At 43.4% G+C, this 11828-nt stretch overlaps 1 protein-coding gene across 1 annotated transcript in view; it reads right to left on the bottom strand.

Annotated features, from left to right (window-relative positions):
• The window catches only part of LOC135546847 (titin-like), a 170130-nt gene that overhangs the window by 42989 nt on the left and 115313 nt on the right, over positions 1-11828 (bottom strand). The window contains 11 exon segments of the mRNA XM_064975419.1: positions 212-6858; positions 7036-7338; positions 7437-8024; positions 8135-8431; positions 8648-8842; positions 9085-9189; positions 9288-9890; positions 10059-10346; positions 10431-10721; positions 10821-11108; positions 11396-11701. Coding sequence (XP_064831491.1) covers positions 212-6858; positions 7036-7338; positions 7437-8024; positions 8135-8431; positions 8648-8842; positions 9085-9189; positions 9288-9890; positions 10059-10346; positions 10431-10721; positions 10821-11108; positions 11396-11701 — 9911 coding nt within the window.

Genomic DNA, 11828 nt, shown 5'->3' with positions numbered 1-11828 from the left:
CAGCAGGTTCTTCCTCTGTAGCTCCTTCTGCACTTCCTTTTTCTGCGGGTTCTGCCTTGGAAGGTGCTGCATCTGCAGGTGCTGCTTCGGCGGGTGTTGCCTCAGCAGGTGTTGCCTCAGCTGCTCCTTTTTCAGCGGGTGCTTCCTCTCCCTCAGCAGCTGGTGCCTTAGTGGCCGGTTCCACAACGATGGATTGCTTAGTGAGAGATGCAGGAGATGGCACTTCGCATTTCTCCACAATGTATCCTTGAATCTCACATCCTCCGTCATATATAGGTTTGCCCCATGACAGGAAAACCGAAGTTTTGCTTATGTCAGTTACTTTAGGATTAATTGGTGCACCTGGTCTGAAGATTGGATCCAAAGCCTTGTAGAAAACTGTTGGGGAGCTTGGCTCTCCAACTCCAGAGACATTCTCAGCCAGAACTCTAAATTCATAAATATGACTTTCCATAAGTCCGGTGACTTTGTAGGTTAAGTCAGTAACTGTCTTCCTATTGCATCTGGTCCATCTCACGCCCTCCTTATCGTGCTTCTCAATAATGTATCCAATAATATTACTGCCACCATCATATCCAGGAGCCTCCCAGGTAATCACCATTGAATCCTTTTTGACATCGGAAACCTCCAACCTACTTGGTGAATCTGGGGGAACGAATGGGTCTTTGACAGTCACAGCAATTGATTCCAGACCCACACTAAGTCCAAATTTGTTTACTGCCTGGACTTTGAAAATGTACTCATTTCCCTCCAAGAGTTTTGTAACCTTCAGATAATTTGACTCACACTTATTATCAACAACAGTCCAAATTAATCTGCTTGTCTCCCTTCTCTCCACAATGTAATGAGTGATTTTACTGCCGCCATCATAGAGTGGGGATTTCCAAGCAAGGCAACATTGATCATTTGTGATGCCAGTGACAGAGATAGGACCTTGTGGTGCCCCAGGTTTATCCAGAACAACCACATTGATCTTCACTGACTTCTCGCCTCCTGGATTTTTTAGAAGTAAAGTGTACTTGCCTCCATCTTCAAGTTTAGCCTCTTTGACAGTCAACAAAGTGGTGCTGTCTGTATTTTTTATGTCTCTGGTGATAGTGTTTGCAAGGGGTGCCTCGTGGCCACTCTTCATCCAGAGGATTTCGGGTATTGGACTACCATGAACATCGGCATCGATTTTGAAGCCATCTCCAGCATTAACATAAACAGTTTGTGTGAACTGTGGGTCAATGCTAATACGAGGAGGGTCGATTTCATCTTTAGCAGTAATTGGTCCAGTGCTGTATGAGGGAAGGCTGAAAACACCTGCTGCGTTTCTTGCAATAACTCGGAACTCATATTTCTGGTTCTCCACAAGGCTGGTTGCCACATACTCGGTTTCAATGATATTTGTGAAGTTGGTTTTGTTCCAGCGGCCCTCTGGCAACTCTTTCTTCTCTACAATATAGCCGGTGACATTGGCACCACCATCATACTCTGGCTTTGTCCATGTGATTGTTACAGAATCCTTTGTTATCTTAGTAGCCTCAGGATCTCCGGGGGGATCGCAAGGATCCCTAGAAATGTGACCTTCGGAAAGTTTGCTAACTTTTCCAATTCCCACAATGTTTTCAGCGTAAACTCTGAATTCATATTCTTGTCCTGGTTCCAGACCAGTGGTCTTGTAAGATGTATCCTGGATGAGAGACTTATTGAGCTTCACCCAGAGAATACTGTTTCTCTCTTTGCGCTCAAGATGATATCCCAGCACAGTGCTTCCACCATCATTAACAGGCTCATTCCACACAACTACCATGCTATCCTTTGTGGAAGACTGTACAGATGGTGTTCCTGGAGGGCCTGGTAATTTGAATGGATACTCAGCAACAACAGACCCTGAGGTCAGAGATGGGCCCTTTCCATACCTGTTCTGAGCTGTCACCCTGAACTGGTACTCTGAACCGTTTTTCAGCCTCGAAGCTTTAATCGTTGTTCTTGCATGATTTGGAGACACGACCAACCAAGTTTGTGTGGACGTGTCTCTCTTTTCTACAAGGTAGCTGTTGATTGTTGCACCACCATCATACTCTGGAGGAGTCCAGGAGAAAAGCACACTGTCAGTAGTAACAGCCTCAACTTTAATTGGGCCCTTTGGTGGTCCAGGTTTGTCAAGAACAACTACTGAGATGTATAAAGATGTATCCCCAGCAGTGTTTGCGAGTATGATTCGGTACTGACCAACATCTTCTCTGCATGCCTCTTTGATTTGAAGATTGATCAGTTTATCTGATCCTCCAAAGTTAACTCTGGTGGTACGCTTCATAGGTAGATTGTCCTTTATGAATGAAATAGTTGCTCGGGGACGAGCAATAAACGGAATCTGTACTGTCAAATCCTCTCCTGCTAGAACACTGAATGTGTTGAACAACATTTTAGCTGATGGGACAATCACAAGATCTTTAGCAATCACTGGCACACCAATTTGACGTGGATCACTTGTTCCTTTTTCATTTCTTGCTGCTACACGGAACATGTACTCTTCACCTGGTGTCAGTCCAGGGACAACTGCTTCTAATGTTTTGACAATGGAAGACTGGACCCATTTCTCGGCACCTTTGCTCAGCATCTCAATAACATAGCATACCACTCTACTTCCTCCATCATGCTCTGGTTTCTCCCAAGACAGGGTGGCACTAGTCTTGGTAACATCGGCGAGGGTGATTTTGGCAGGAGGCTGTGGTTTTTCAGAAACTTTAACTGATTCACGGGTTTCAATTGGTAGGCCAATTCCATATTCATTTTCAGCTAAAACTCTGAAGTAGTAGTTACACCCCTCCTGCAGCTGGTCAACTTTCCAGGTGTTCTTATGACAGTTAGAATTTACAGTGGCATATGCTTTCCTTGTTGATTCACGTTTTTCAACAATGTAGTTCTTAATCTTTGCTCCACCGTCATTTACTGGAGCATCCCAGATAAGAGTGACAGATTCTTTAGTGACGCTGTTGATCTTGAGATTTTGCGGGGCACCTGGGGTATCTAGCACTCTGACATTCACAGCAGCTGTATTGGATCCAGAACTGTTTTCTATTGTGAGCACGTACTTGCCACTGTCAAATCGGTTGACATTTTCCACCACCAGTGATGTGTAAGAAGTTGTGCTTTCAATGGTTGCTCTCGTAATAGGTTCACCATCTTCTTTGGTCCATTTTGCCTCGGGTGATGGTCTTCCTCTGATAGGTACAAAAAGTCTCAATGTGTTACAGGCTCTGATATTCACAACCTTCTTTAGCTCTGCATCCAGGTCAAATTCCGGTGGAAGCAGCCTGTCTTGAGCTCTCGGTGTGCCAGGAATAGTTGCTTCCTCTCCAATACCCTCACTGTTTACGGCAGAAACTTGAATCATGTACTCTTTGTCCTCCTCTAAGTTCATAAGGGTAAACGATGTACCCATTAGTCCTCCTGGCGGAGTAACAATTGTCCATTCCTCCTCCCCAGGAATGCAGGTCTCCACAATGTATCCTGTGATTTCAGAACCACCATCATAATTTGGCTTGTTCCATGCAATCGTAATGGACGACTTGTTTGTGTCCACGACTCTTGGGTTTCCTGGAGGGCCTGGTTCGTAGAGGGTGTCAGTAGCCTTGTAGAAAGGACTTGAATTGCTTGGTAAGCTTAATCCAGCTGCATTCTCTGCAAGAATTCTGAATTCATATTCATGTGTTACTAGAAGCCCAGTTACCTTGAACTGCAAGTCTTTTACTTTCTTCTTGTTGCATTTTACCCAGCGAAGACCAATCTTGTCTTTCCTTTCAATATTATAGTTTGTGATTGGAGTTCCACCATCATACTCAGGAGCCTTCCACATAAGAATCATTGAATCCTTAGTGATTATTGTTACTTCAGGATCCTTTGGAGGATCTGCTGGCACCCATGGATTGTTTGCAATAGTTGGAGCAGATTCTAGAGGCTCTCCGACTCCATATTTGTTGACTGCCATTACTCTGAATATGTACTCATTTCCTTTGAGTAACTTGTTCACCTTAAATTGGGTATCAGTTAAGCCTGAGGCCGAATTTGTCCATGCAAGCCTGCTTGATTCACGCTTTTCAATCACGTAATGGTCAATCTCTGCACCACCATCATCTGCGGGTGGAGCCCATTCCAAAATACAGTTGTCAGATGTGATATCTGACACCACCAGGGGTCCTCCAGGTGGACCTGGCCTGTCAAGGACTTTGACATTAAAGATATGCTTGGCAAACCCTCCAACATTTGTGGCAGTCAGAACAAATTCACCTCCATCTCTTCTTAACGAGTCTTTGTTAATCAGAGTTGTTGTTAAATCAGTCATTTTAATTGTCAATTTCATCGTATTTTCAATGTCCTTTCCACCCTTGGTCCACACCATGGATGGTAGTGGTTGGCCTGCAACATCTGCCTCAAGTTTGAAGTTTTCCCCTGCTTTCAGTAGAATCACATCCTTGAATTTGGCATCAACCATGATTCGTGGTTCCACAATATCATCTGTGCAGGTGATGGGATCCGATGGCTCAGATGGTTCACTTACTGAACCAGCTGCATTTTTGGCAAGTACACGGAATTCATAGGCCTCATTCTGAGTTAACCCACTTACAGTGAAAGTGGTCTCAATGATGTTTGTGAAGTTGGCCCTCATCCAACGACCAGCTGGTAAGTCTCTCTTTTCCACTACGTAGCCAGTAATCTTGAACCCACCATCATATTCAGGCTTTGTCCATTGAATTGTTACGATATTCTTGGAAACAAAGATTGGCTCTGGTTGACCTGGTGGATCCACTGGATCAAGGGCTAGCATTGCTTCTGAAGCCTTGCTTGGTTTACCAATTCCCGCCATGTTTTCAGCAGTGACGCGGAATTCATATGCAACTCCATCTTCCAGTCCACTTGATTTGAATTGATTATCTTTCACCGTGGATTTGCTGATCTTTTGCCAAAGGATGCTGCTTCTCTCTTTCCTCTCAATGTGATATCCAATGACTTCACTTCCACCATCATAAACAGGTTCATTCCAGCCAATTGTCATTGTGTCTTTGGTAAAGGCCACAACCTTTGGAGTACTAGGTGGCCCAGGGGGTTTGAATGGATATGCAGCAACCACTGACTCTGAGATGATTGGTTGACCAGCACCATATCTGTTTTTAGCTTTGACTCTGAACTGGTATTCCGCACCAGTCTTCAGACGAGTAGCTTTAAATATTGTACGGATTACAGATGATGTCAATTCTATCCATGACGTTCCTGTAGTTTCCCTTAATTCAACAATGTAATTGTTGATTGGTACACCTCCATCATTCTCAGGCGTTCCCCAAGAGATGACAGCATAGGTACGGGAGATTTCATCTATTTTTATTGGTCCCTTTGGAGGTCCAGGGACATCGTGCACTTTTACTATGATGGTATCTGTCACTGAGCCAACTATGTTCTTCCCTGTCATGCCATAATGTCCTGTGTCACTCCTTATGCATTCTGTTATATTCAGTATACTTGTGGTTGCAGTACGTTCAGTGATTATTCTTGGGGTTATCTTGAGGTGCTGACCATCTTTCGTCCATGAAACAGTTGGTTTTGGACGTCCCATAACTGGTATCTCAACTTTAATCTCATCTCCTGCCCTGGCAATTACAATTTTCTGGCATATTCCACGCAGGTCAAATTCTGGCATTGTTATTGTTTCCTTGATAGTAACAGGCTTGCTGTCACAAGGACCACTTCTTCCAGAGTGGTTTACAGCCATGACACGGAATATATACTGTTCATTTTCGTTCAGGTTCTTCACTATGAAGTCCATTGTCTTGACAGTTGTCACATGGGACCACTGGTCTCCTCCCTTCTTTTGAGCTTCAAGGACATATCCAGTAACTCTACTACCACCGTCATGTTTTGGCTTTGTCCATGCAAGACTGACAGAGGTCTTGGTGACATCTGTAGCATAAACGCTCTCAGGGGGTGTTGGTGCTTGAGATGCTCGAATTGGATCTGTAGTCTCAACCGACTCGCCAATTCCGTACTCATTTTCAGCCGACACTCTGAAGTAATATTCTGACCCTTCTGCTAGATCAGGAATTCTAACTGTGCTATTTGGACACACTGATATTATGGTGGAATATGCTTTGCGTGTTGACTCTCTCTTTTCAATTATATAGTTTGTTATCTTTGAACCACCATCGATAAGCGGCAGTTCCCATTGAAGAGTGATGCTCTCTTTGTCAATGTGCTTTGGCTTCAGATTAATTGGTGGTCCAGGTGAATCCAGAACTCTCACATTGACATGAGCAGTCTTCTCTCCTGCAGCATTCGTAAGGATCAAGTTGTATCTTCCTGCATCATTTCTTGTGCAGTCAGGGATGACAAGCATAGTGTATGACTCTGTGCTGTCAATGTTAGCACGTCCTTTGAGTGGTGTGTCTTCGCCCTTCGTCCAAGCTACTACAGGAGCTGGGCGACCTTTAATGGGCACAAATATGCGGATGGAACATCCCGCCCTGACAACAAGGGTTCTTCTCAGCTCAACATCCAGTTCAAGGTCTGGCTCTTCTTCACGTTCAATAATTTCAACCAGTTCTTCAGTTTGAGCTGGTTCACCAACTCCCTCTGCATTCATTGCACTGACTCTGAAGTGGTATTTTGCTCCCACTGTCAAGTTAGGAACAACAAATTCTGTAATTCTCAGTGGAGCAGTTGGTGTGTCCTTGAACCATTCCTCTTCTCCATCTTTTTTATGCTCAACAAAGTACCCTGTGACTTCAAGCCCACCATCTTCAAGTGGTTTCCCCCAGAAGAATGTTGCAGAAGTCTTTGTTGTATCTGTAATTCTTGGGTTGATTGGAGGTCCAGGTGCATCTAAAATAGTAATAGAAGTGATCAGTATATGATTAAAAGATAACATTAAGGCAAATCCCTATATATAATGATTCAGAGATTAGATATCTAAAAGTGAGGTACGTAAAGTGGAATGACTACGTAAATATGACTACATAAAAGCAACGTATATGGATAGATGCAGATTTTTTAACTCACATTTAACAGTTTTGGTCGTAACAGATAATGATGGTTCACTTGGCTCTCCGAAGCCTGCTTTGTTCTCTGCAACCACCCTGAATTCATATTCGACTTTCTCTGTGAGTCCTGTTACTTCATATGAGAGTTCAGCAATGGATTTCTTCGCTGCCCGAACCCATCTCATGCCCTTTCTTTCTTTCTTTTCAACCATGTAGCCTGTGATGTCGCTACCACCATCATCAATCGGTCTTTTCCAGTTGATTTTGACATGGTGTCCTCCAATCTCTTCAATCTCTGGTTTTGATGGAGGACCAGGGGGACCTGCAAACAAAGTATATCACAGTATTTAGGATGCATTAGTGAAAATTTACATAACCATTATTCAATCCAACTAAATGAAACAAGTCAGTTTTACATACCAAATTGGTCCACCATCTTAGCTGGCCCAGACACTGCTGCTTCTCCAGGACCATAGTGATTAACTGCCTTCACACGGAAGATGTATTCATTTCCCTGGATTAGCTTCGTGGCAATATAGTGGCAGTCAAGTACTTTTTCTGACAGAATGGTCCAAAGGAGGCGGCTTGTTTCTCTCTTCTCCAGGGTGTAATATTTAACTGGACATCCACCATCTTCAGTTGGTGGTGTCCATGTCAGTGTGACCTTCTCAGACGAAACTCCACTGACCTCAATAGGACCCGGAGCTGCGGGTACATCCAAAACCTTCACTTTCACAACTTCTTCTGTGACACCAAATGGATTGCTGGCTGTAATTGTGTATTCTCCAGAATCCGATCTCCCGGCATATTTGACCGTCAATGTCGAGGATGTTGCAGTGGACTCAATCTGGCAGATATCTGAAGGCTTGAAGTATTTTCCACCCTTAGACCACACTGATGTTGGTGAGGGTTTGCCTACAATACTTGTTGCAGTTATGACGATGTGGTCACCCGCTCTGACTGTGAGTCCCTCCTTTACAGTGGAATCAATAGTGATGGTTGGTGCCTCTGTTGAATAAATCAATATATTAATTACCTTCATGGTAGTAAACACACCACATTCTGTTACTTCATTTCATGATTAATAATACAATCATCAATATAAATATATATCTTACCGTATTCATCCTTGCACACAAGTGTATCTGTTTGTTCAGAGGGAGGGCTCAATGCTCCAGCGGCATTTTTTGCCCTGATTCTGAACTCAAACTTGCATCCCTCTTGCAGCTCTTTCACAGTGTATGCTGTGTCCACAACATTCACATTGTTAGCCTTTTGCCAGATCTTGGAAGGCAAATCACGTTTTTCAACGATGTAGCCAGTCAGTCTGTGTCCACCATCGTACTTGGGCTCAGTCCACTGAAGTGTTACAGTACTTCTTGTGATGCTGATCACATCAGGTTTCCCAGGGGCATCTGAAATACAAACAAGAGGGATGCTCAATGTGATTGTAAGACAAAACCTCCCACATTTATGTAATTGTTCACCGTTTTCTGGTCTCATGATTATTCCAGTGAAAATATTACAAAAACCAATTGCCAAGGGGACAAACAAGACACAATCCAATCTGGCCTATGGATGCCATGGGACACCTGAATGAACAATGAACCTTGAAAAAATATTCCACTTACCAATTGGATCCAAGGCAACATGCGCCTCAGTTGGTGGACTTGCTCTGCCAACACCGGCCAGATTCGTGGCCATGACTCTGAATTCATATTCCAGTCCTTCAGTTAAGCCGGTGACCTTGTGTTCCTTCATCTTAATGGCTCCCCCTGACCTCTTCCACAGCATGCTGTTCCTCTCCTTGAACTCAACATGGTAGCCTGAAATCACAAGGGTTCATAGATTGTTATGATTGTTAATCAGAATCATTTTTATTCGCCAAGTACATGTACCAGGAATTTGACCTGGTGATGTTGTGCTGACGTCCCCTTTCAATTAACCGAACACACTGACAGAATTTAGACAAATATACACAAAATCATTCACTTGACAACTCCCACAAGCATCAACTCAGAAAACATAGAGTTGCTACTGTATGCTAAAAAAGACACTTGTACTCTACCAGTAATTGGAGAGCCTCCGGTCTTCCTTGGGTCAGACCAGGCCAAAAATGATGAATCATGACGCATACTCATGATCACAGGTGCAGGTGGTGCCTCAGGTACATCTGGAAAGGAGTGATAACATTACAATCAGTCAAGAATATCCAAATTACATCTAATGACAAAAAATGATCTATACAATTTAGAAGAAAACTTAACTTACTGAATGGATGCTTGGCAACAATAGGCTCGGATTTGAGTCCTTCACTAGCACCATGCTTGTTCTGTGCACAGACTCTGAAGATGTATTCCGTCTCCTCATGAAGACCTGTCACTCTGAAGGTGGTAGTATTGGAAACTGCTTCAATATCGGTAGCAATGCTAACCCACATGTTGGTTACAGAATCCCTCTTCTCAAGAGTATAGTTGGTTATCTCTGATCCACCATCATCCTTAGGTGCAGTCCATCTCAGGGTGCACCCATCTGCAGTGACATCCTTAAACTTCATTGGTGCGACAGGCATTCCTGGTTTGCCAACCACCCTAATGAAGATGGTGGATTCCTTTACTCCAGAAATGTTTTTCAGTGTGACTGTGTACTTAGAGGCATCGCTCCTCTGGCAGTCACGGATCAGGAGGGTAGTGTTGACTGCTGTGGATTCTGCACACACTCTTCCAGTATCGGTCAAATCCTCATCCTCGCCCTTCTTCCAGGAGCATTTAGGAGTAGGTTTGCCGTAGAGTGGGAGCTTGATGCGGACTATACTTCCCTCCTTTGCAATGTAGCACAGATTGGGAATGCCCCGCAAGTCAACTCCAGGATGAACTAGAAAAGACAGAGGACAAGAATAGGGTTAATATCTGCCGGTGAAAAACAATGGTAGTGAGATAAATCACAGATAGTTCATGAGGAGGAATTCCTTATGGGCCCTGGTCAAAAGTAGCGCACTATATAGGGAAAGGGGTGCCATTTGGGATGCAGATAAAGACTTACTGATCTGGTCTTTAGCCACCACATCCAGCTCCTTGTACGGACTGTCACCAGAGTCATTTACTGCTTTGACTCTGTACTTATATTCTTTTCCTTCCACCAGATCCTTGGCACTGTACTGCATGTTCTTGGAACTCATTAGCTCCTTCCAGTTATCATCTCCATTCATAACCTCAAGCACATACACAATGATGCGGCTACCGCCATCACTGAGAGGTTTCTTCCATCCAAGGGTGCATCCTTGCTTTGTGATCAACAAGGGCTTGAAGTCCATGACCGGCCCAGGTTCCTCTGTAATATCAAATGAGATTAGAAGAACATTCTCTCCACACAAAACAATGTAGATTATATTAGATATAATGCATGATCACTCACCAGACGCTCTAACTGAATCTGCGGTTTCACATGCCTCGCCAACACCATATTCATTCACAGCCTTGACTCTAAAACAGTAAGATCTACCAGCCTCCAAATCAGGGATCTTGAGAGTGTTTTTGGCATAGTTATCTTTAACTAGAGACCAAGCTTTTCTCTCTGCATCACGCTTTTCAATAATGTAACTGGTCACTTCGCTTCCACCATCAATAAGAGGAGTATCCCAAAGGATCTTTGCACTGTCCTTTGTTGTCCCCTTTACCATGAGATTGACTGGTGGCCCAGGGGTATCTGTATGTCAGATAGATAAATACATTAAGGATTACAGATTAAGCCATATTTATTTAAAATCTCATGAATCGAGTCTTAAATACAATAATTTCTGCTTACCGTAAACCTTGACAACAATTGTATACATCTTCATTCCGCTGCGACTTTCAAGGCTCAGGATGTATTTGCCCGCATCATATCTGTTGCAACTCTGGACTAACACCACAGTGTCAGTGTCGGTGCTCTTGATAACAATGTCTTGTCTTTCCTTGATGTTGCTGTTCATTTTTGCCCAGATCACCTTGGGAGTGGGACGACCCTTTATTGTGGCGAAAAGTCTCATTTGGGACCCAGCACGGAGCTCTAGAACCTCCTTCAGGTCAGCACTGAGTTCTGCCTCAGGAGCAACTGAAATCAAAGCAAGAAAATTTGTTTCAATCTACACAATGTTGGGTGTGTACATAGACTTAATTGTAAGCTCATTATAAACTTGAATACTTGAAAAACAAAGTTAATAAATCTACATGGTGATAGAGGTGAGTTTCCTCCCTTACCTTGTAAAGCATTTTGCGCACCAGAAAGGCTATGTATAAATCCAAATCAAGTACTATTATTATTATTATTCTTACATATGATCATAAAGTTGGCCTACAGTATACTCATTCAATCGGGTTAATATTAAAATGTTAGCATACCCAAAATGTCCTTTGCTACATGTTTATCTGGCACTTCGCATGTTTCACTGAAGCCCACTTTGTTCACGGCAGACACACGCAGTTGATATTCAGATTTATCAATGAGGTTCTGAACAAGGTAGAATGTGTCTTGGAGGTTCTTGGGCACGTTGCATCTGATCCAGTCTGTTGCGTCTGTTCTCTTGCATTCAACAAGGTATCCCAGGATGTCACTGCCTCCGTTATTGGCTGGTTTAGTCCAGGTCAGGCTAATCGTGCTGCGGCTGACGTCAGTGACCATCGGGTTCACAGGGGGTCCAGGAGGATCTATTGAGGAGCGCATTTATGTTATATAAAAGGTCATTATAAATAAATATATATTTGAACATAATATAAAATCTACAGAGGGCAACATTAGTGTAAAAGGTACATATTATATAAGCCATTTAACAGA

The sequence above is a fragment of the Oncorhynchus masou genome, chromosome 10 (assembly GCF_036934945.1).
Source record: "Oncorhynchus masou masou isolate Uvic2021 chromosome 10, UVic_Omas_1.1, whole genome shotgun sequence".
Lineage (NCBI taxonomy): Eukaryota > Metazoa > Chordata > Actinopteri > Salmoniformes > Salmonidae > Oncorhynchus > Oncorhynchus masou.
This window is presented reverse-complemented; position numbering and strand designations above follow the sequence as displayed.